Source organism: Muntiacus reevesi, chromosome 21 (assembly GCF_963930625.1).
Source record: "Muntiacus reevesi chromosome 21, mMunRee1.1, whole genome shotgun sequence".
Classification (NCBI taxonomy): domain Eukaryota; kingdom Metazoa; phylum Chordata; class Mammalia; order Artiodactyla; family Cervidae; genus Muntiacus; species Muntiacus reevesi.
Window position 1 is genome coordinate 18,991,796 of NC_089269.1, and position 24,490 is coordinate 19,016,285.

Genomic DNA, 24,490 nt, shown 5'->3' on the forward strand with positions numbered 1-24,490 from the left:
TGTGTGTGTCTGTGTGTGGTGTGTGTGTGTGTGTCACTTCAGCATTGTGTGTGTGTGGTGTGTGTGTGTGTGGTGTGTGTGTGTGTGGTGTGTGTGTTTGTGTGTGTGACTTCAGCAGTGTGTGTGTGTGTGTGTGTGTGTCTCTCTCTCTCTCTCTCTCTCTCTCTCACTTCAGTCATATTACCCGCCAGGCTCCTCTTTCCATGGCATTCTCCAGGCAAGAACACTGGAGTGGGTTACATGCCATTCTCCAGGGGATCTTCCCGACCCAGGGATTGAACCCACATCTGTTACCTCTCCTGCATTGGCAGGTGGGTTCCTTCCCACTTGGGTCACCTGGGAAGTACCCTAAGCATCATGTATATGAAGAATACATAAATAATATTTATATAATATTAAATAACATTCAGTGCATATCTAAGTGAGTGAGTTATCACTCTGTATCCTTTTCCTACTCAGCTTATTTTTAATTTTCCTGGAGTATCTAATTGCTTTTTTATTTCCTTTGCCTCGTCTACTTATATAATTACCTTAAATGGTTCCAAAGTCTCAAGGTTAGTTTCAAATCTCCTACTGAATACTTCCCTCTTGAAGTGACATATCTGTAAGACCTACTATTCGGCAGTGACCCTGGAACTTCCCTCCTATCTTAAGTAAAAAATACTATTTTCAAGATCCACTGTCATATGATCTTTTTATATCATAACCCATTTTTCTGGATACACATTCTCTAATAACTTCATAAGAAAGAAAATGTGGACAAATCAATCTCCTAGGTCCTTACATGCCTGGAAAGACTGTTTCTATTCTCATACTTCACTGACAGTTTGGATGAGTATAAAATTCTACACTGAAAATAAGTCCTCATTAAAACTGTAGAGACACTGATTCATTATTTTCTACCACCCCCTGTTGGTTGTATGAAAACTAATACCAATCTGATATTTGTTTCTTTTTAGGTGACCTAGTGTTTTCTCGCTAGAAGGTATTCAAATCTGTTTTTTCATTCTTGATATTTTCAAGTTGCAAAATGATGTATTTATGAGAGTATTTTTTCTAGTCAATGTGCTAAGCACTTCTTGGGCTCTTTCAGTCTGGAAGTTTACAACTTATTTCTGGGAAATTATTTTACTGCATCTTTGAAAATTTCCTTCAACATGTATCCTGTAAATTATTTTTCTGGAACTCCAACTAGTTAAATAATGAACCTTCTACATGAGGTCACTGCATCAGTTTTTTTCTGACATATTCCTTCACTTTGGTTTTGTTTTACATTCTGGATTATTCAACTTTCCAACTCCCTAGAGAATTCTAAATTTTAACCGTCATATTTTCTTTATTTCCACAAACTCATTTTTGGTAACTCATTATTCCTTTCACGCAGCATGATATGTTGATGTTTTAATGTCCTACAAATCTCAACTCTCTCTGAAAAGGCGAATTACAGATTTTATATTTCTCTTCTAATTTTGTTTTCAACATTAACAGTATTTCTCCCAGAATTCTTTTAGTTTGTTTTCATCGTGTTTTTTCCATGATGAAGTCATCCCCCAGATGTCTGACAATTTTTGAATATCCATTAATATCTAAGAATTAATTGGGAACCCTATGAGCATGTTTAGAGTTTGGTGATTGATAAGTTTTTTCTTTGGGGTAATTAAGTGATGAGGTAGCTGTCTCAAAGAAAAACCTTTAATTGCCGGAATACAAAGGTCACTGCTCCAAAGTCATTTAATTTCTTTAGAGAGAAAAAGAAAATATCAATGCTGTTTCCCCACCTGACAGGCCCTAAGATCTGGTGAGTAACCTGAATGGAAAAACTGCAATTAATTCCTTTATCTGTATTCTCCCAAAGTATCTCATTCCCTACTCTCTACTTGATGCCTTCCTTGCATGTTCAAATTCTATACCTCCCTAGGATTCCAAGGGGGATGCATGACAGATAGTCTTCCTCCCATCTTATGAGGCTAGGATAATTTTGTTTTATAAGCTAACCACAGTTTCAAAAAATGTTTTACAAATAATGAATTATACACATACATAAAAATAAATATACAAAACAAAGAGTTGCACAAAATAATACTTTTCCTATGAGACATACTCTGATATTTTCTGTTGTATTTTGCAATGCTGATAAATGAATTCACAACCCACTAATGTGATATGAGTCTAATTTAAGGAGCCAAAAATAATTTAAAAAATTAAGTTGTGACTTCCTCTGCCATGTTTCAAAAGCCACTCCTCTATCTATTTTCTTTCCCAAAAAAAACTGCTGAAATCTTTTCATTCACTGATGACTCTTCTCTATTTTCTTTTCACTGTATTTCCCTCTTCTACTTCCTTACTACTTTAGTAGGATCTAGGTGGACAGGGAGGCCTGGCGTGCGGCGATTCATGGGGTCACAAAGAGTCAGACACGACCGAGCGACCGAACTGAACTGAGGAGGGCAAAAGTGCTCAGTTTGTGATCTTTAACTCAAAGTCCTTTACAAGTGTTTTTAAAAACCAAAGTTTCCTAACCTCTTTCTGACCTGATTTAAGTTCCCTCTGCTAACTATGACGGCTACTGGGACTTACAATTAAAGTTTGCCAAGAGACTCTGGGGAATTAAAAGGGAAAGTGCTAATAGTAAACCTAAAAATCTTTATAACTATTCCATTTAACTCTAAAAGTAAAATTATGGCTAAATGTTCAAAATTAAACCTAAACCCTTACATGAAGAAATGGGTATTTCTTTTTGAGGCAAGACTTTAAGAAAGGTTCTGTCTGCAGAAAAAAATAATCAAAACTCAATTCTTAAACAGATCTACTGTCTGAGAAGTAAAGGTACTTACAAAGCAAGGCTACTCAGAACATACTGTACGTGCTCGCACTCATCTGGGAAGGACGCGCTGGCGGACGTGAAACAGCAGAGCGCCGTCTGGAGGACCTGAAGCTGTGGCAGAGGGACCTGCCATCTTCCAGCATAGTCTTCAACCACCTGACAGGGAAGCAATCCAGAAAGGACATTATTAGAGAAAATGCTAAATTTGGATAAAACTTACCAGATAAAACATTAGTTCAGCATGATCACAAGTGATTTAGGAGGGGAAAAAACTTCTTTATTGCTTGTTTTGTTGTTTAGTTGCTAACTTATGTCCACTCTTTTGTGACCCCATAGACTGTAGCCCACCAGGCTCCTATGTCCATGGGACTTCCCAAGCAAGAATACTGAAGTGGGTTGCCATTTCCCTCTCCAGGGGATCTTCAAACCCACATCTCCTGCACTGGCAGGTGGATTCTTTACTGCTGAGTCACCAGTGAAGGTCCTCTTTATTGCTTAGTTTCATTGTATACATCTGAAAATAAAATGAACTCTTATCTGAAAATGTGGGAAAAAATTATAGTATATAAGAGACCATATGGTTCAACTGCCAAATCTTTACCAAATGTTTTAATAAATGCTTTCACATCCTGTATCTAGTTTTTTCCCCAAATACCAATTATCAAATATTAAAATAGTTAGTCAGCAGAAGATAGTAATAAATAAAATTAGAAATAGGAATCCATTATTATCATTATAATTTATATAAGACTGAACTAAACATTCTGGCAACAAATGAGTATTAAAAATACAGTGGTATGATTCTCTTTCATAAACTGTACCATATTATGGGGAAAAGATTACAAAATAAAATCAGTCTTGGCTCTGTCACTTAACTAGTTTTATGAATTTGGGTATGTCATCTACCTTCTTAATGCATTAGTTTCCTCACCATAACATGAAGATAACAATGCTTATCTTGCAGATTTACTCTGAGGCTAAACTGGGAACAATTTATGAGACAACAATTTAGAACTATCAATTGCTATAAAATGTTAATTATGATCTCTCGTATGCAAGACTACTGTATTCAAACTATTATATTCTAGAAATTCATCTTATAAAACCGGTTGGCAAATTATGGCATGTAGGCCTAAGTCAGCCTACCACCATCTTTGTTATGACCTACAATCTAAGAATGGGTATTACATTTTCAAATGGTTGAAAAAAATTTGTGATGCATGAAAATTACATGAAATTCAAATTTCAATATCCATAAAGTTTTACTGCAACATAACCAGGTTTATCCACTTACATATTATATAATCTATGGCTGCTTTCCTGCTATAACAGGTTGAGTCATTATGATGAAATCATATGGCTAACAAAAGTCCAAATATTTAATATCTGCCCCTTTACAGAAAAAGCTTGCCAACTCCTGATTTAAAGCTGGTAAAACTAGAGAAGAGTAGAATAGCCAAGAACATTTAGAGCTCAAGGACTTTTCATACTAATCACTTCCTGTTAGAGGTAATTTTCCATGGGTCCTTGTATTTCCAGTTTGTTTTTTTTCCATTTATTTTTATTAGTTGGGTTTTAAAAGAGACCCAGATTGCCTTCCTCCTTTCAAAGATGTTCATAGGAAACAGCCCTGAAATACAGAGATGATGTCTCTCTTCAAAGCAATGGCTCTCTCCGGAGCAAAGGTCAGGCAGACACATGCTTGCCCACCATTATAAAATATTGTGTTGTTTAGTTACTAAGCTGTGTCCCACTCTTCTGTGACTCTGCAGACTGTAGCCCACTAGGCTCCTCTATCCATGGGGTTAAGATTAGGAGTCGCTAAGCTTGGGGTTCCTAAGCTGTGATATAAACTTAGTACGAGTTCAGGATTCACTTGGACCATTCACAAAACCTTTGTGATACTTGAGAAGCAAAGGGAACCACCATGAACTCGAAGCTCGTGGTGTTTGTTGTGCTATAAAAGTAACAGAGTCCAGGAGTTTCCCGTCTTCGGCCAGCATTTGTGAAACTGGTGATCTACCTTAGATAAAACCCCTGACTTTTCACAGTTCTTTGACAATTTCAAATTGTAACGCCAGGTGCCAGTATGTCTCCAATGTTTCTAGGAACAAGTATGGATAAAGAAGAAAGCTAGAGAGCATAAGCTCTATGAACGTGTATTCCCTCTTCTAGTATCTAGTACTTCTTAACCTGGGAATTAAAAACTACTACTAACTATGATGGCCCCAAGTAGGACAGATTTTTCCAAACCACCACAGGCAAAAAAAAAGAACGGTGGTTTCCTGGATTTGAATTTTCTCTTCACTATAGTGTTTGACCAACTTTATTGCCTCTTTTTGGCCCACATAAAACCTCTCTGGTGCCACATTAAAAATAGGTACCTAACAAACTCACATTTTTCTATCTTTAGTTTGCCCTAATACATTTCTACTTAGAACCTTATTTACTTCCTATTTATGGGCTGGGTTTATCTCCTTAGAAGAGAACCCTTCTACTTTATCAGGTTCTATAATCATTGTAGCTTTCCTTCTTCACCAAGATTCAGCTATTAATACCCCACCTGATCCATCTGAACACAAAATAGTAAAAGGACTTGTGTGCAGTACCTCCAGTATGCTCCCATAATACGCGTGAAGGAAAATATATAAAACTAGTTGAAACTTACAAGCAGTTGGCCCTCAGTATCTGCGGAGGATTGGCTATAGGATCCCCCAGTTCAGTTCATGGGAGAAGGCAATGGCACCCCACTCTAGTACTCTTGCCTGGAGAATGGACGGAGGAGCCTGGTAGGCTGTAGTCCTAGGGATCGCTAGGGTCTGACGCGACTGAGCGACTTCACTTTCACTTTTTATTTTCATGCACTGGAGAAGGAAATGGCAACCCACTCCAGTGTTCTTGCCTGGAGAATCCCAGGGACGGGGGAGCCTGGTGGGCTGCCGTGTATGGGGTCGCACAGAGTCGGACACGACTGAAGCGACTTGGCAGCAGCGGCAGCAGCAGCAGGTCGGTTCAGTTCAGTCGCTCAGTCGCATACGACTCTTTGCAACCCCAGGTACTGTAGCATGCAAGGCTTCCCTTTCCGTCATCAACTCATGTTCACCGAGTCAGTGATGCCTTCTAACCATCTCATCCTCTGCCATCCCCTTCTCCTCCTGACTTCAGTCTTTCCCAGCATCAGATCTTTTCCAGTGAGTCAGTTCTTCGCATCAGGTGGCCAAAGTATTGGAGCTTCAGCTTCAACATCAGTCCTTCCAATGAACATTCAGGACTGATTTCCTTTAGGATGGACTGGTTTGAGCTCTTGCAGTCCAAGGGACTCTCAGAGTCTTCTTGAACACCACAATTCAAAAGCATCAATTCTTCAGCTCTTAGCTTTCTTTATAGTACAACTCTCACATCCATATAGATTACTAGAAAAACCATAGCTTTGACTAGATGGACCTTTGTTAGCAAAATAATGGCTCTGCTGTTTCATATGCTATCTTGGTTGGTCATAACTTTTCTTCCAAGGAGCAAGTGTCTTTTAATTTCATGGCTGCACTAACCATCTGCACTGCTTTTGGAGCCCAAAGATATAAAGTCTCTCAGTGTTTCCATTGTTTCCCCATCTATTTGCCATGTAATGATGGGAACAGATGCCATGATATTAGTTTTCTGAATGTTGAGTCTTAGGCCAACTTTTTCACTCTCCTCTTTCACTTTCATGATTCCAGCTTGTGCTTTATCCAGTCAAGCATTTCTCATGATTTACTCTGCATATAAGTTAAATAAGCAGGGTGACAATATACAGCCTTGACGTGCTCCTTTTCCAATTTGGAACCGGTCGGTTGTGCCATGTCCAGTTCTAACTGTTGTTTCTTGACCTGCATACAGATTTCTCAGGAGGCAGGTCAGGTGGTCTGGTATTCCCATCTCTTGAAGAATTTTCCACAGTCTGTTGTGATTCACATAGTCAAAGGCTTTGGTGTAGACAATAAAGCAGTAGTAGATGTTTTTCTGGAACTCTCTTGCTTTTTCGATGATCCAGCAAATGTTGGTAATTTGATCTCTGCTTCCTCTGCCTTTTCTAAATCCAATTTGAACACATGGAAGTTCATGGTTCACATACTGTTGAAGCCTGGCTTGGAGAATTTTGAGCATTACTTTACTAGCATGTGAGATGAGTGCAATTATGTGGTAGTTTGAACATCCTTTGGCATTGCCTTTTTTTGAATTGGAATAAATCTCCTTTCCAGTGCTGTGGCCACTGCTGTTTTCCAAATTTGCTGGCATATTAAGTGCAGCACCTTCACAGCATCATCTTCTAGGATTTGAAATAGTTCAACTGGAATTCCATCACCTCCACTAGCTTTGTTTGTAGTGATGCTTCCTAAGTTCTACTTGATTTTGCATTCCAGGATGTCTGGCTCTAGGTGAGTGATCACCCCATTGTGATTATCTGGGTCAGGAAGATCTTTTTTTTTTTTTTTCCCCACACGGGTGACAGGGGCAGTGTTTATTGATGTAGGGTCTCCTTTGATTGCCTCATGGAAAGGTTGGGTCATAACTCCTGAGTTAATTTCATTTGGTTTTGTTAAAATAAGAATCTCAAGTGTAGATATATAGTTATCCAAATCTGGAGCTGACCCCTTCTGGGTGTCTGGAGTTAAACCATCATGCCCTGACTGTCCACTTGCAGGGGGCCCATGTTGTCCTCCTTTCTGACAGCATAAAGTCCCCTCCTGAAACTCCAGAACAGTGCTCAGTGTTCTGGAATTCAGGAGGGAAAGATGGACAGGATAGGTGAGAAGCAAGTGAAGAACAATCTACCCCAAGGCATGGACATGTCTCTCCTCACCCTGATTTTTTGCATTCACTGACATTGGGCCTTTGAGGATCACAAAACATTAACAGACATGAAACTGGTAAGAATAGCAGTGTAAGTTCCTTAATCTTCAGGTCTCATAAAATCCCTGCAAAATAGGTGACTTTCTGCTCCCCTCCTGAGATACACATGCCCTTGTCCAATACAACCTCATAAGATGCTGCTGCCGCCAAGTCGTTTCAGTCGTGTCCGACTCTGTGCGACCCCATAGACGGCAGCCCACCAGGCTCTGCTGTCCCTGGGATTCTCCAGGCAAGAACACTGAAGTAGGTTGCCATTTCCTTCTCCAATGCATGAAAGTGAGAAGGGAAAGTGAAGTCGCTCACGTCGTGTCTGACTCCTAGCAACCCCATGGACTGCAGCCTATCAGGCTCCTCCATCCATGAGATTTTTCTAGGCAAGAGTACTGGAGTGGGTTGCCTTTGCCTTCTCCATGAAGATCGTTTTTGTATAGTTTTTCTGTGTATTCTTGCCACCTCTTCTTAATATCTTCTGCTTCTGTTAGGTCCCTACCATTTCTGTCCTTTATTGAGTCCATCTGTGCATGAAATGTTGCCTTGCTATCTCTAATTTTCTTGAAGAGATCTGTAGTCTTTCCCACTCTGTTGTTTTCCTCTATTTCTTTTCATTGATCGCTGAGGAAGGCTTTCCTATCTCTCCTTGCTCTTCTTTGGAACTCTGCATTAAAATGGGTATATCTTTCCTTTTCTCCTTTGCCTTTTGCAGCTTTTTTTCCCCTCAGCTATTTGTAAGGCCACCTTAGACAACCATTTTGCCTTTCTGCATTTCTTTTTCTTGGGGATGGTCTTGATCACTGCCTCCTGTACAACGTAACGAAACTCCATCCATAGTTCTTCAGCCACTCTATCAGATCTAGTCCCCTGAATAGATCTTTCACTTCCACTGTATAATCAGAAGGGATTTGATTTAGGTCATACCTGAACGGTCTAGTGGTTTTCCCTACTTTCTTCAATTTAAGTCTGAATTTGGCAATAAGTAGTTCATGATCTGAGCCACAGTCAACTCCTGGTCTTGTTTTTTGCTGAAAAATAGAGCTTCTCCATCATTGGCTGCAAAGAGTATAATCAATCTGATTTTGGAATTGACCATCTGGTAATGTCCATGTGTAGAGTCTTCTCTTGTGTTGTTGGAAGAGGGTGTTTGCTCTGACCAGTGCGTTCTCTTGGCAAAACTCTGTTAGCCTTTGACCTGCTTCATTCTGTACTCCAAGGCCAAATTTGCCTATTACTCCAGGTATCTCGTGACTTCCTACTTTTTCATTCAAGTCCCCTAAAATGAACTGCCGTGTAGGGCCACCCAAGATGGACGGGTCATGGTGGAGAGTTCTGACAAAATGTAGTCCACTGGAGAAGAGAAGGGCAAATCACTTCAGTATTCTTGCCTTGAGAACCCCATAAACAGTATGAAAAGGCAAACAGACAGGACATTGAAAGATGAACACTCTAGGTCAGTAGGTGCCCAATTTGCTACTGGATATCAGTGGAGAAGTAACTCCAGAAAGAATGAAGAGATGGAGCCAAAACAAAAACAACACCCAGGTGTGGATGTGACTGGTTATGGAAGTAAACTCCGATGCTGTAAAGAAAACTTCTGCATAGGAACCTGGAATGTTAGGTCCATGAATCAAGACAAATTGGAAGTGGTCAAACAGGAGACGGCAAGTGTGACGTTGGCATTTTAGGAATCATCAAACTTAAATGGACAGGAATGGGTGAATTTAACTCAGATGACAGGATCGCCCACCCCATATCCAAATTTACAGAAGCTCAAGTCCTTTATATAAAAGTGTATTTGCATATCATCTCTGAAATTACTTATAATACATAATACAGTGTAATGCTACTGCTAAGTCACTTCAATCGTGTCCGACTCTGTGCGACCCCGTCCCTGGGATTCTCCAGGCAAGAACACTGGAGTGGGTGGCCATTGCCTTCTCCAATGCCTAAAAGTGAAAAGTGAAAGTGAAGTCGCTCAGTCCTGTCCAACTCTTCGCGACTCCATGAACTGCAGCCCACCAGGCTCCTCCATCCATGGGATTTTCCAGGCAAGAGTACTGGAGTGGGGTGCCATTGCCTTCTCCATAATACAGTGTGAGTACTATGTAAATAGTTGCAAGCACACAGCAAATTAAAGTTTTGTGTTGTGGAACTTTCTGGGTCTTTTTCCAAGTATTTTTAATACATAGTTGGTTGAATCCATAGATGTGGGACGCACAGATATGGAGTTCTGACTGAATCTTCTCACACTGTTTAATGTCGTGCCATATCCTAATACTGTACTGTAACATTCACTCTAACACTTCTTTTAAATATTTTCCTTAACATGTATGAAACTTCACATCACACTGTCTGTTTACTCTGACGTGTCCCTCCCGCACTGTAACTCAGAGTGAGCACTCAGCTGATGAGAGGCGACCCCGTGACAGCATGAGCCGAAGGCGCTGCCCAGCGCCGCGCCGCGAGGAGCCCCAGCCTGTGCCGCTCCTCTGGACAGAGCTGCCGCCCAGATAGCTACACACTGTGCCTAAGGGCGTTAAATGCTGCATCCAAGTTACAGAGACTGCAACGTGTTCCTCTAGAGTTCACGTACTGAATGGTGTCTTAACCCCAGTGTGACTGCATTTAGAAATGGGATATTTTGTTATAGCAGCCGGGGCTGCCTAACGCACAAATGTATAAAAATAACACAAATGCAGCAGTTTAAGAACCCCTAAATTACAAGGTCATCAACCAAAAGAAGATTATGTTTCTTAACTGAGTTCTCCTTTTTCCTAACAAAACAGTGAGGACTGCCAAACACTAGTTTGTCACTAAGCAAAGGATCCTGATATCTAAGTCCAAGTTATAATAGACTAAGATCATTAACACAGTTATCCAGGATGACTTTGCTTCTATTAGCTGGCCATTCGCATCCATGTCACTCTCCTACCTCAAACCTCCCACTGTCATCAACATTATTTCAAACATTTCACTGGGGTCAACAGAGCTGTTCACTAATGTTAATTTCATTACTTGCTTACAATGAATCCACCCATTTTTTAAATCTAACATAACATGGCCATGATCTTTTAGTGGTTAGTACTCTGTCATGTGATTAAACCACATCACAATCATTCTAAGAGCTTCAAAATATGGCTATAATACATCCCAATTTATGCACTGAATAAATCTATTCATCTTCTAAAAACCTAAAACCAACATTGTAACAAATATTGTTAGTCTTTTCCCCACCCTTTTCAGTATCATTAGGTTATTCGTTTATAATATAGCTTATATATACACACATATGTTTGTGTGTGTACATATATTTCCTGGCTCTGTCCATTGAGAGGGTCTAGGAGCAATAGCAGTATACACACTTGGGACCCAAATCTTTGTTTCTAAACACTATTCTCCAATATCCTTGGGTCTCCTCAGACACAAGGGACTTGGGCTGCTCAAGCCCTCCTCCAGCAGGGATGGAACAGAGAAAATATCAAGATAAGACTCGAACACTTTGTGCTGCCAGAAAGTAATGAAATGCTCAAACAGTGATGGAATATAAGAACATGGGAGCCAACCTGAAGGTGCTCTGAGCAGTTAAAGCTAGAACAATTTGAGCAACAAAATAAATGATGGTATCCATGAGTCTTTACTGATAGAAATAATCTAATTCATCAATAAAAGTTAGAGATGAGACTGCTTTTCCTCACAGCAGAATACCAGTTAATACGTATCAATGAAAAGAGAGAAACTGAAAATCACTGTTACGCAAATACTATACACAGCAATGAATGTTGCAGACAAGAACCATGAATCTATGCTATTATTAGTGGGTGAAAAATTTGAGGAGTTGCAAGATTTGCCATCTCAAAAGCAATTCCCACAAGACAGTTATCAACTAAAAACAGAAAAATAAAAAATTAAAATTAAAAAAAAAAACAGAAAGATAGTATCTTTGAGTGGAGAAACCTCACAGACACAAACTTAACCAAGCCATCAAGGCAAACAGCACTAATAACCAGTAAAGCATACTATCATAAACCTCTTGATATGATGCCCCAAGAAAGACAAAAGCATTTTTGTGGTAATTTTGCCAAAAAGGCAAAAACCTCATTCTAATTATGAGAAATCCTCAAAGAAACCCAAACTATTGGATACTTTACAAAAAAAAAAAAACAAACCTGACCAGTACTCTTCAAACATGCAAAGGTCACAAAAAGGAAAAACTGAAGAACTGCTAGAGAGTGAAAGACACTAATAACTAAACACAATGCCAGATCAGAAATAATATCCTGAAACAAAGAAAAGAGAGAGCAATGGTGGGAAAACTGGTAAATTTCTAATAAGGTCTGTAATTTACTGGATATTATACAATGTTACGTTCCTGAGCTTGATAAGTGTATTCTTTTCTAGAAGTATAAAATTAGTTCAGTTTTCAAGTTTAAAACCAGATTTTTTTGTTCCAAACTTTCCCCTCAGATTTCAGTGTTCTCACTTATTTTCTGGATGCTATTTTATAATATAAATACATTTACTTTCCTTACGTTGTTACCCAATTACACACCAAGATTTACCCTCACATATGGGTTTCATTTGTAGAGTCAGATAGAAAAATACAACAGGTAGATTACCAGCACTGTGGGAAGAACACAGGTTTTGGAATCAAGACAGACTGGGCTTTGTCATTTATTAGCTGTGTAACATTAGCAAAGTTATTAACCTTCTCAATCTAAGTTTCCAGTAAAATTAACTTAATATTAATCACAGAGCTATTGAAGAACTGAGGTAATATGTCAAAATCCAGGATAATTCTGGGCACATAACAAACAGATATTACTACCAGTACACTGTTTCAAAAAACACCCAGCAAGCTTAAGCTTATTCTGGTGACTATTTCAATGCATCAGTATGAACTGGTTAACTGTTTCCAGATGTAAAATTATAACAAATTTTACTTGCTATTATTAGCAAGCAGATAAGTCACTCACAAATAAAACCTATTCAAAAGCTATTGCTGAGTTTCAACTATTTTGTTCAATATTCATTGACAAATAAAGTATATCCTAGATACAGCAATAAAATAAAATAACTTCATGCCTGAATAGATATTAATAGATTTTGGTACCTGTCAATTTTTCATTTGATTCCAAACTCACTAGGGAAAGCAATATACTAAATGCTCCTTGTATAAACATTAAAACTAGCATAAAACCCCCTGTGTAAACATTAAAACAAGGGAACTCCAAAATATGTGGAAATGTATAAGAATATCAAATTAACATGTGGAGTGAAAAGACCTCTTCATTTGCCTGCAGCTGGTGATATCCACGGATGTGTGTGTACATGATAAAGTCTTAACTAGAATGGGCTAAGCAGAACCCTGCATCTGACTTCAATTTGGCATGGCCACTAAGGCAAAAGAAATAAAAGCAAAAATAAACAAATGAGACCTAAACTTTTTTTAAAAGCTTTTGCATAGCAAAGGAAACCATAAACAAAAGGAAAAAACCTACAGAAATGGACAAAATAAATGCAAATTTTGTGACCAACAAGGGGTGTGCAAAACATACAAACTGCTCATACAACTCAATTTAAAAAAAAAATCCAATCACAAAATGATCAGAAGACCTGAATAGACATTTTTCCTAAGATACACAGATGGCTAACAGGCACATGAAAAGATGCTCAATAAAGATAATTATAGGAGAAATGCAAATCAAAACCATAATGAGGTATCACCTCACACGTGTCAGAATGGCTATCATCAAAAAGTCTACAGGTAACAAATGTTAGAGAGGATATGGAGAAAGGGAAACTCTTCTACACTCTTGGTGGAAATGTAAATTGGTGTAGCAAACATGAAAAACAGTATGGAGGTTTTTTGAAAAACTAAAAATAAGAATACCATATTACCATATGATCTAACAATTCTACTCCTGGGTATATATCTGGGAAGGAAAAAAGAAACTTTACTTTGAAAAGATACATGCACCCCAATATCCACAGCACTATTCACAGTAACCAAGATATGAAAGCAACCCAAGTGCCCATCAACAAATGACCAAATTAAGATGAGACATATATACACAATGCAATATTATCCAGCCACAAAAACATTTAAAAAAATACTGCCATCTGCAACAATGTGGATGGACCTAGAAAATATTATGGTTAGTGAAATATGTCAGAAAAAGCCAAATATTATATGATAATATTCCAAATACTATATGAGGAATCTAAAAAATAATACAAATGAATGTTTATGCAAAACACAGACTCACAGATATAGAAAACCAACGTGTAGATACCAAATGGGAGAGGGAAAGCAGGAGGGGCAAATTAGGGGCGTGTGAGTAACAGATACAAAGTACTATATATGAGAGATAGTCAAAAGAACATACCATAAAGCATAAGGAAGTATTCCCATTATCTTGTAATAACCTATAATGGAATATAATCTGCAGAAATACTGAATCATTATGCTGCACATCTGAAACTATCACAAACTACTGTAAGTCAACTATACTACAATTTAAAAAAACTAGCATGACCTGGCATGATGGTATTGCAGGTATTGTTGAGGTAATAATTATATTTTGAATTTTTTAAATGTCCTTTAGTTATACAGGCTTTTTAGATACTAGCAGATGGAAATCTTTTTTTGTTCCTTCTGTCTGGTTTCTCAACAAAGTCCACAAGCCAAAGAATTAAATTGAAAAGCCAGTTAAGTTCCATATGTGTCTTAGAATACCAGTGTGTGTGAATGTCTAGACTTTAAATTATTAATATTAGTCTTAGATGAGCTGACTTACTTTGATCCATGTTAATTTTGTTCTCAGAGAAGAGCTCTTATATTCATGTGACTTGCCCAAAGGCTTCTAGAGTCACTGTCATATGATCTCTAGTAACTTCTGAGAATGATATGTACATGAACTTAATCAAAGCTATATATATCAAGATTTTATTTGAGTTCAATGAAGATGTTCAGTGGATTTTATTAAGTGCAGAGATAAAGAAAGGTCAAACTTAATTATTATTTAGGATGTAAGTCACTTTCCTAGACTGAGGCAGAAGAAAAACTCAATGGAATCACTACACACCCAAAGCAGAAACTAAAAAGGGTAACAAAAACTAACTTTAGGTACCAGGTATGCTTAGTCTCAAGAACTAAATTTGTTTCTAAAAGATGACTACCTTTCAATCAAAATAACAGTGAAAGAGTTAAAAAAATAAATAAATACAAGGAGGTCATGTTAAGATGGAAACAAAGCAGGACTTTCTTAAGAATGAATTCAACCTCAGAAACTAAACTAGTCAGATATGAAAAAAGAAACGAGAATATACTGATATATACCAGAACTATGCATTCTTAAAGATGGAATGGGGGGGGGGGGCATGTATTTTAGCTGTTACTCATCAGAAAGAAAGAGTGACTGATTCCAAAGGTATCTAACAGAGGCACAGGAGGTAAACTGAAGCATGGAAGTTGCAGTGGATCAGAATGGAAATCCAACTATGGTAAAACAGTATTTTAAAGAAATGGAAAGAAAATACATAAGAGTAAGTGTAAAAACCACACACCATGAAGACTGAGACTGTTATTCAGTAACATAAAATCTGTACAGTTGTGGGAAGGTTAAAAAAAAAAAGAAAAACAGAGGTTATCATTGAATACCTGAAGCATTTCAGATGCATTTCAAATTACTAGTTACTATAGGAGGCAATGTATGATATGGCACAGTATCACAAAGAAAAATGCCCCAGGAACTCAAAGTTAGGCCTCAGAGAATGGACAGGAAAAGCAAAACTGAAGAAAAGCAAAATAAGAGGCTAAACCTTGGTTTGATGTTGAGCTGGTAAGATTTCCTTAAATCTTGGAGATAAGAATGGGCAAAATCTGTTTCATGGTGAATGCTTTTCAGTAAATTCCAAATTCCTTGACTTTCATCTCAGATATTACAGGAGATCTTACTGAAGATAAGAGACAACTGAACAATAATAAAACCTAAGCCCAAAAGCAAACAGAAAGGGAAAGGAAGACAGGAGGGACCAACTTAAGAATAGGCTAAAATAGAAACAAAAACAGAAACCAACTGTGTTTATATGAAACGGCATATCCTATCATTGCTGAAGGACTTTCCTGGTAGCTCAGAAATAGTCTGCCTGCCAATGCAGGAGACGCCCCTGGATCAGGAATCCTGGAGGAAGAACTGGCGGCCCACTCCAGTATTCCTGCCTGGAGAACCCCATGGACAGCAGAGCCTGGAAGGTTACAGTCCATGGGGTCACAAAAAGAAGTCAGACACAACTTAGTGACTAAATAACAACAATCACTGCTGAAAGAAATGTGACAAAAAGGAATGTTTACACTGTTAAAAGAGATGGAACCAGTCAATCCTAAAGGAAGTCAATCTGAATATTCATTGGAAGGACTAATGCTGAAGCTAATTTGGCCACCTGATGCAAAGAGCTGACTTATTAGAAAAGACCCTGCTGATGATGGGAAAGACTGAAGGCAGGAGGAGAAGGAGACGAGAGAGAACAAGATGATTGGATGGCATCACTGATTCAAAGGACATAAGTTTGAGCAAGCTCTAGGAGATGGTGAAAGACAGGGAAGCCTGGCGTGCTGCAGTCCACGGGGTCGGAAAGAGTTAGACATGACTGAGAGACTGAATGACAAAAGAACAGTTAAAAGCAGAATAAAGAAAGGATTTAGAGGGGCAAGTGGCAGAAGACATAGTATCTTCACTGAGTACAGACATCAGAAATATTAAAAGTAGCTTTATTTCATTATGGCTATTGTCCAAATAATACAAATGTGCAGCACAGGAGGAGTGCTTTTATCATTTTAGCTCAACAGGCCTAAGAATTTCAGGGGAAGCGGCAAAAGTCATGGTAACACAAGGCTAAAAATGCCTTGGCACAGGCTGGGGACAGAGAAATCCAGAGATGAGGGCAGAACATCAGAACTATGGTATTTGCAAGGCTTGTCTTGTGGAGCCTTGCAGAGATTGTACTTTGAGCTTTACACACTACAAGTAAGTTATATACTCTTTACAAAAGTCAGTAAAGAAGCTATACCACTAAACAGAATCTATCCTAACTGTAGCACAGGAGTTCCAGGACAATACAGAAAAAAATAGAAATTAAAAGTTTTTAATATGAAAGAAACCTTAAGGAAGAGATATCAAGTATGACCTGGTGCCTGGGGCTGTCATTCATGAAATGTATAAACTCTGAAAGACAGAAAATCAGAAACAGCTTTCAAGAAAGCAGAAATGTTCAAGTAATGTGCTTCCACCTCTCAAAAAATTATCATAAGCATAGAGTGGCACAACCGTTTGATGAATTTTTCCCAGTAAAACTTTAGAAGTCATAGACACTGGCAGTTGCTGTAACTGACTAGCACCCTGATGAGGCTGAAACCAAAACTGACTTGATATCTTGACTTTTGTGCACCCATCTTTTCTTTAATATTCATCTTTAGTGATACCACTAAATCCTACTGGCAAAAGTGATGTGAGTCAACAGTACTATGTACTAAGTTCAAGTAATTACTAGCGTTTCTAAGTTTAACGGGTGTTGGCTGGGTAGTGTAAGGAGTATTTGCCCTATTTACCTTCTGGATTCTTAAAAAAAGTATGGTTGGAGATTAAATGGTTTTCCTTTTGAGGTGCAAAAGAAGCCACTCCCAGTGAGACGACAACCAAGCTATAGCTCCTGAAAACTCCCCAGCCCTAACAGGACAGGCACAATGGCTCTGATTAAGCAATATTCCAGGAAGGCAGAAATTTGGTATCTTAACCTGTCTGGGACTCTAGACTTTAATTTTACTTTGTGAAATTAATCATAGGAGACCATTCATTTGATCCAAATGAAGTGTTTCTGGCAGACATAACAAGAAGCAGGAGAATACTTATTCAAACTGAAGGAGGGGGCAAAAACACTAGAGTGGCTGAAGGTAAGCAGCAGAGACAAAGAGTGATAGGAGACAAGTTAAAGAGCTGGACAGAGGCTGGATCATGAAGCCCTGCAGTCCACGGCAAAAATTCTGGCTTCGACCCTAAGACAGAAAAACATGGAAGGTTTAGTTTAGAAGAGACCTCACTCTTACGTCTTTAAAAGGATCACTTGGCTATGTGGAGAAAAGAATTGAGAAAACTGGGAAGCAGGGAGATAAAATTTCCCAGAGGAAGGATGACTATGGCTTGGATCAAGGTCGTGACAGTGGTTGCAGCAGTCAGATAAACTTTTTCTCCCTTACTAGATGATTCAGTTTCTTGAAGGAAGGGGTTGTGAACTTTTCCTCCTTTAATCTCCTATAATCATTAGGATGAAACTTTCCACATAGTACACAGCCAATTTTTTTTTAGGAATACCTTCTACAACACTTTATGTATCTAGATCTATGCCTAAGATTATTAAGGATAATTCAATAGGTTGATATTAAGAAAAAATAAGTTTTATATATATATATATACACACACACACAGTCAAACAGGCATATATGCAGCATTTTATAAATACCTATTAAGTTATGAGCACTTAGTAGTTACTGAGAATATAGTTCAAAATATAAAATATAAATTCAAAATATAAAAGTTTTGAAATATAAGTTCAAAATATAAAAGAGAATACAAAGAATCTCAAGAGTTAAAGGGCAAAACATGTGGAATCTAAAACATGGCACAAATGAACCTCTCTACAAAACAGAACTAGATTCACAGACAGAGAGAGCAGACTTACAGTAGGGGAGAAGGACGGAGGAGAGGAACGCACTAGGAATCTGGGGTTGGTAGATACAAACTATCACACATAGAATGGATAAACAACAAGGTCTTACTGTATTGCACAGGGAACCATATCCAGTCTTCTAGGATAAACCATCATGGAAAGTAATATTTTAGAAGAATGTATGTATGTGTAAAGCCGAATCACTCTGCTGCTCAGCAGAGGCTGGTACAACACTGTGAATCAACTATGCTTCAGTAAAAGGAAAGACTCGTAACTCAAAATAATAAAATTTTAAAACAATAATAAAAAAAAGGAGTTAAAGGACAAAATGGCTTCAGTTAATACAGAGTTTTAAAGAAACTACAAATAGAGGATTTTTTTTTTTCCTCAAAAAAATCGAGTTAAGAAAGGACTGCATAATAAGAGTTAAGTCCCATACAGGGAAGCAGAAATCGCGTATTTGCTGTCCACAAGCAGAGGATGAAATGGGGGAAATGAAAATAATAAAAAAGGATGAATGAGTTTTAACATTCTAACTCAGTTCTAATTTTTTTTCAACTGCCTCCCCTCTTGATAAGTTATATACACTCACTGTAGTAAACCTGGATTATTAAAAACATCATCCATCATTTTCTGCCCACATATAACCACTATTAACATTGTAATTTCTCTTTCCTAGCATGTGACTTGGGGTTAGTTGCTTAACCTCTCTGAGTCTCATCTGTGTCATTCATAAAATGAAGATTAAAAATAGTACCTATCTCACAGGATTATAGAAAAGAATCAATAAGAAAGTAGCACAGGGGCTGAGATATTTTTTTTTTTGAAAAGGCCAGAAAGCTGTTATGAGCTGCACACTGTCCATCTCAACTACTTAGCCCTGTTATATCATGAAAGCAGCTGTAGAAAATACAGAAGTGAATGGGCAAAGTCCAATACATTTTTATTTGCAAAAGCAGGCAGTGTTGCTTATGTCACAATGGCTTACAGCAAAGGTTCATAACTTGTTGGTGTGTTTGGATGACTGTGGTCTGTGTTTTGTTAGTAAGATTTGAAAATTCTTAGAAGAATCTGATAAAAAACAAAAACTTTAGATTTGCTCACCAAGGAAATGCAAGTACAACTTCTTTTGCAAATAATTTTAGAGTTCACAGACTTCCTGAAGTCACAAATGGCTCCTATAGTTTATCTTCAAGAAATCCTGTCTCTAGTGAAGTAGCTCATTTGACTTATTTACAGCACCACCCCCCTCTAAAATACATGCATACAGTGAGAATGGACCAGCCTATATTCAAACTGTATAGTCTTCCTACAAACAAATTTTTCCGCTTAATTTTTTCATCATTATATTTTATCTTCCTAGATCATTATATAGTCACTGAGAACATTTTTTAAGGCTGAATAGTTTATGAGGTAGAAAAATGTTTAGTTGTTTTAGATGTTCTGGTTGCGTTTTCATTTTCAACTCATTCTTTTAATTACAGTTAATATTACGATGAATTGCTTTATATCCAAATTTATATTTCTCAGAAATTAATGTTGTAAGTCAAAAAGTACTAATTATTTTTAATGTTTCTAATCTATTTTGATGAATTATGGTTCAGAAAGGTTGTGATGATTTCTGTTCCCATCATTTGAACATGAGATATCCATTTCACCACACCCTCATGAGCATGGAATACAAATCTTAAACTTTACTGATGAGTTCTATAACCTGAGAGATCTTTGGCAAGAGTTTCCAAAACATGGCAAAGGATAGATAATAAAGTCTAAAAATGCACATCCACTTCTCTGCGTTAGTAAAATTTCAAGATATTCAAGGTTAATCTAAATAACATGGAGAGACAAACTTTAAAACTTTCTTTAATCATTAAGAAAAACGTCTGAAATATATTCCAGAACCCTCCAGCCTTCAAAATCCCAGGTAACAGCATGAAGTAACTGGCGTGTAGTCATCGTAACTCCTGCGTTCTAAAAATGGCCACTGAAGGGGGCCGCTGCTTCAGAGAGAAGCAATAAAATAAAAAGTTTGAAAACCACTTATTAGAGAGAACTTCTCATAGCTTAAGTGTAATTTTTTTTCTCTCTTTAGCATTCATGAACATCTTTAGTTTCTGCTGCCTTAAGTATTTTTAAATCACTACTTCCACTCAATAATTGCTTAAGTATAGTATATACCGATATATATGCACAGATACTATAACAGATACTGAATGCTTATTCCTGGATATAATAAATGTGTATACTGGAATGGTTAAGTATACAGGCTCTTGACAGATTGGCCAGGATTCCAATCTGACTTAGGCCATTTAATCTCTCTTAGCCTTAAATTTTCTAAACTGTAAAATGAGAATAATGGCACGTACCACGTAGAATAGTGAATTAAATGAGACAGAAGAGGTAAAACACTCATCACAGTATCTGACATACAGAAAACACTCAAAATATCACTTATATTCATAAACTCCAATAAACTAAGTAAATCTTTCAGATAACTAAAACTATAACACACACATAGCAAATCATTGACCAGTGATTAGTGAATATTTAGAACGTTTTAACTTCAGGGTAACTAAAACAGACATGGGGTAATTTTAGTTAACTCCAGTTATAGAACTATGTACTAGTAAATTGTGTACATGTTTTATCAGAGTATCAAATACACACACACATATGTAAGGTACAAAGAACAATGTTGTGTACCCATCTATTAATATCTAGTGATATAACTACTTCTCTAACTTCTTTCTCTTTTCACTTCTGTTTTACCATAAATGTAGCCAGAAAAGGAAAATGTCCCCTTCTCTCTCAAAGTTAACTAACTAATCAATTATAGTGTATCACTCTGCTGCTGCTGCTGCTAAATCACTTCAATCATGTCCGACTCTGTGCAACCCCACAGACGGCAGCCTACGAGGCTCTCCCATCCCTGGGATTCTCCAGGCAAGAATACTGGGGTGGTTGCCATTTCCTTCTCCAATAGTGTATCACTCAACACTGAATAAATATAGCTAATCAAGTTCTTCATGCCTTTACCTACCCAGACAAGCCCTGAGGAGCAAGAGTAAAGACTAGTGGTCACTCTGTTCTCAAAATCAACAAACTCAAATGGTCCTGCACTGCAGGTCAATTAAATCTATCTCTTTAAGAAGCTACCATTTTAGACCTCTGTTCACTTTAAATCTCTAGCCACCCCCATATACTCTCAGAGATGAAGCTTCCACCTACCCCAAAGCTCCTATACAAAGCACCTCTTCCATCTGTGTTTTGAATCTTGTCATCCTTTCCCTTTTTAGGATCTTATTTTACAGACTATCTCTTCTTTCATTATTTCTTCCTTTCAAATGAATCATTCTCATCAAATTTTAAACAAAATAAATTCTCAACTATTTTAGGAAAAATAAAAAAAACTTTACTTTCAACCCACAATTTCTCCAGTTTCCACCCATATCTTCCCATCTCCTTCTTAAATTATCTATATTACTATTTACATCTTTGCTTCCCACTCCTCAAACTACTCCAGTCTGACTCCTGCTCCCATCATTACATGAAAACAGAGCTTTGCTTAAAGTCACCAAAGATCTCCATGTTAACTCAGTGGTTGGACCTCAAGAGTTTTCAATGCCAAGTACCACTCACTCCATCTTAATTCTCATCTTCTGTGACACCAGAGTTACCTGGTTTCCTCCAAGCCCTTTAATCTTTCTCAGACTTCATATCAAGTCTCAATATTTCTATTAGGCCATTTAACTGTGGAGTTTCTTCACTTCTAAGTCCTTTTCTCTGTATTATCTCTTTATGTGAGCTCATTCACATGCATGGCTTCAAATACCATCCACACAACTATGATTGACCAGACCTCACTTCTGAGCTCTGGATTATGTAAACCCAATCGTCTTTAAGATCTCTCCTTGGAGACACCTTAAATTCAACATGTTCAAACTAAAGCAAAGAATTTCAGTCAAGGTCAACTTGCCCAAGAATGCCTGCCTGCATTTTATATATACTTTTTCTTCATAGACCTTATCAAATTTATAGCTATACACAAAAACAGGGACAATGCCTGTTTGATTATCATTGTATGACCAATGCCTTATATAGTCATTCATCAGGATTTGGGAGACTGGTTCCAGGACCATTCCCACAACCTCTGCCCTGCCCACAGATACCAAATCTGCAGATGCTCAAGTGTTTCATTTAAAACAGTACAGTATTTGTATATAACCTATACATATTCTCTTGAATACTTTAAATCATCTGTGGATTACTTAAATACCTAATACAACGTAAATGCTATGTAAACAGTTGCCAGTGCGCAGCAAAGTCAAGTTTTGCCTTTTGGAACTTTCTGGAATTTTTCCCCCAATATTTTTTCATCTCTGGTTGGCTGAACTCGGGGCTGTAGAGCTGTGGATATGGAGGCCCAATTTTATAAACAACAAGAATCAACCCTAACATCAATCACTTTTTTTTCTACTGTTTTTCACATTCACCACTGCTTTGGGGAACGGAAGGTATTAAGTGGTTGGTATAAGAGTGTCAATACACTGAACTTTAGGATCTTATGTCACACATTATACAGATTGACCTCCTCTCAAATTTAGTTGCCACCAAGTGTTCCACCACAGTGCTAAACAGGTGATGCTGACTGGGTCTCATCCCAGAGACCTGACCTATTACTGAACAGAGTGTATCACTGAAATGATGAACCAACCTGTCAGAGATAAGCTAAAAAATAAAGGTGATACGTATTACATGGAAGCTGAAGACTACCTTGTATTAGATTCATTTGAAATTACAAACTTTAAAAATACTTCCAAATCAGACTAGGTATTGTAAAAATATAACTAGAGTTAGTATTTTAATAAATTATATTAGATTTCAAATGGCCCAATATCCTTTATATTAATAAAGTATGTATTAATAAAAATAATAAAACAACAACTACTTTTGGCTGCATGGCATATGGGATCTTAGTTCCCTGACCAGGGATTGACCCCATACCCCTTGCAGAGGAAGCATGGAGTCTTAATCACTGGACTGCTAGGGAAGTCCCAATATACATTTTAAATAGCATATTAATTGACCATATTTTACTGATCATGTTTTATTTTTCAAATACTTCACCATATACACCTTTTACCACATCTTTCTTTGAAGTTTTCTTTTGTGCTTTTATTTGTAATTGCTAAGGTATAGTTTAGCAAATGTTGGCAAGAAAATAAAGATCAGTGCCAACAATAATAGTACAATTGGTGCCTTAATGTCTGTTCGGCAGAACTGTAAAATAATGGTATCACTCGAAGTTTTAAAGCAATGACTTCATTTAAAAATATTTTCTTCTACCATTTTATCTACAAAAACTGAAATAAATTTCTTTAAGCCAATGTCATGGGTGATTATTACAAAGCAGTAATGAATATATATTTTAATGCAAGACTATATATAAAGAAATTATTTAAGTTTAGGCTGTCATTGGTTAACCTAAAATTATAAACCAATTCATTTTTTAAAAAAGCATTTCACATATTTTTGAGAAGCAAAGGAGTTCAAATTTTATCATGCTCAAAATATTCTTGCATTTATTCACAGAAAATAAGCAATCTGTGAAATAAAAATAAAATGTATTTTTTTTATATTTTATTTTTCCTCTGATTATAAAGATAGTAGATTTAATGAAGAAAATACAAAAATATTAATACAAAATACAAAATATTTTTGTATTTTGTACAAATACAAAAAAATTAAATAAAAACATTCGTCTATAAACATATCACTATAATAAATTATCCACTGCTTCAATTTTATTTTTTTATTTTGGTCTTTTTATTTACAAAAGTGACGTCACCTGCCGTCAGTGTCTTTCTCTGCTGTTCTAATACCACTAACAATTTCCCATGTGAGTAAATATCCCTTAAATAATGACTCTTAGGGGCTTCCCAGGTGGCTCAGTGGTAAAGAATCAGCCTGCCAAGGCAGGACACATGGGTTTGACCCCTGGGTCAGGAAGAACCCCTGGAGAAGAAAATCGCAACCCACTCCCCTATCCTTGCCTGGGAA

General features: G+C 37.3%; 1 protein-coding gene across 2 annotated transcripts in view; it reads right to left on the bottom strand.

The window, feature by feature from the left end:
* ZNF654 (zinc finger protein 654) overlaps positions 1–24,490 on the bottom strand; it is a 90,260-nt gene that overhangs the window by 59,405 nt on the left and 6,365 nt on the right. For both annotated transcript variants that reach the window (XM_065913442.1, XM_065913443.1), the window contains exon 2: positions 2,835–2,980. In XM_065913442.1, the coding sequence (XP_065769514.1) occupies positions 2,835–2,980 (146 nt within the window). The remainder of the gene's footprint in view (positions 1–2,834; positions 2,981–24,490) is intronic.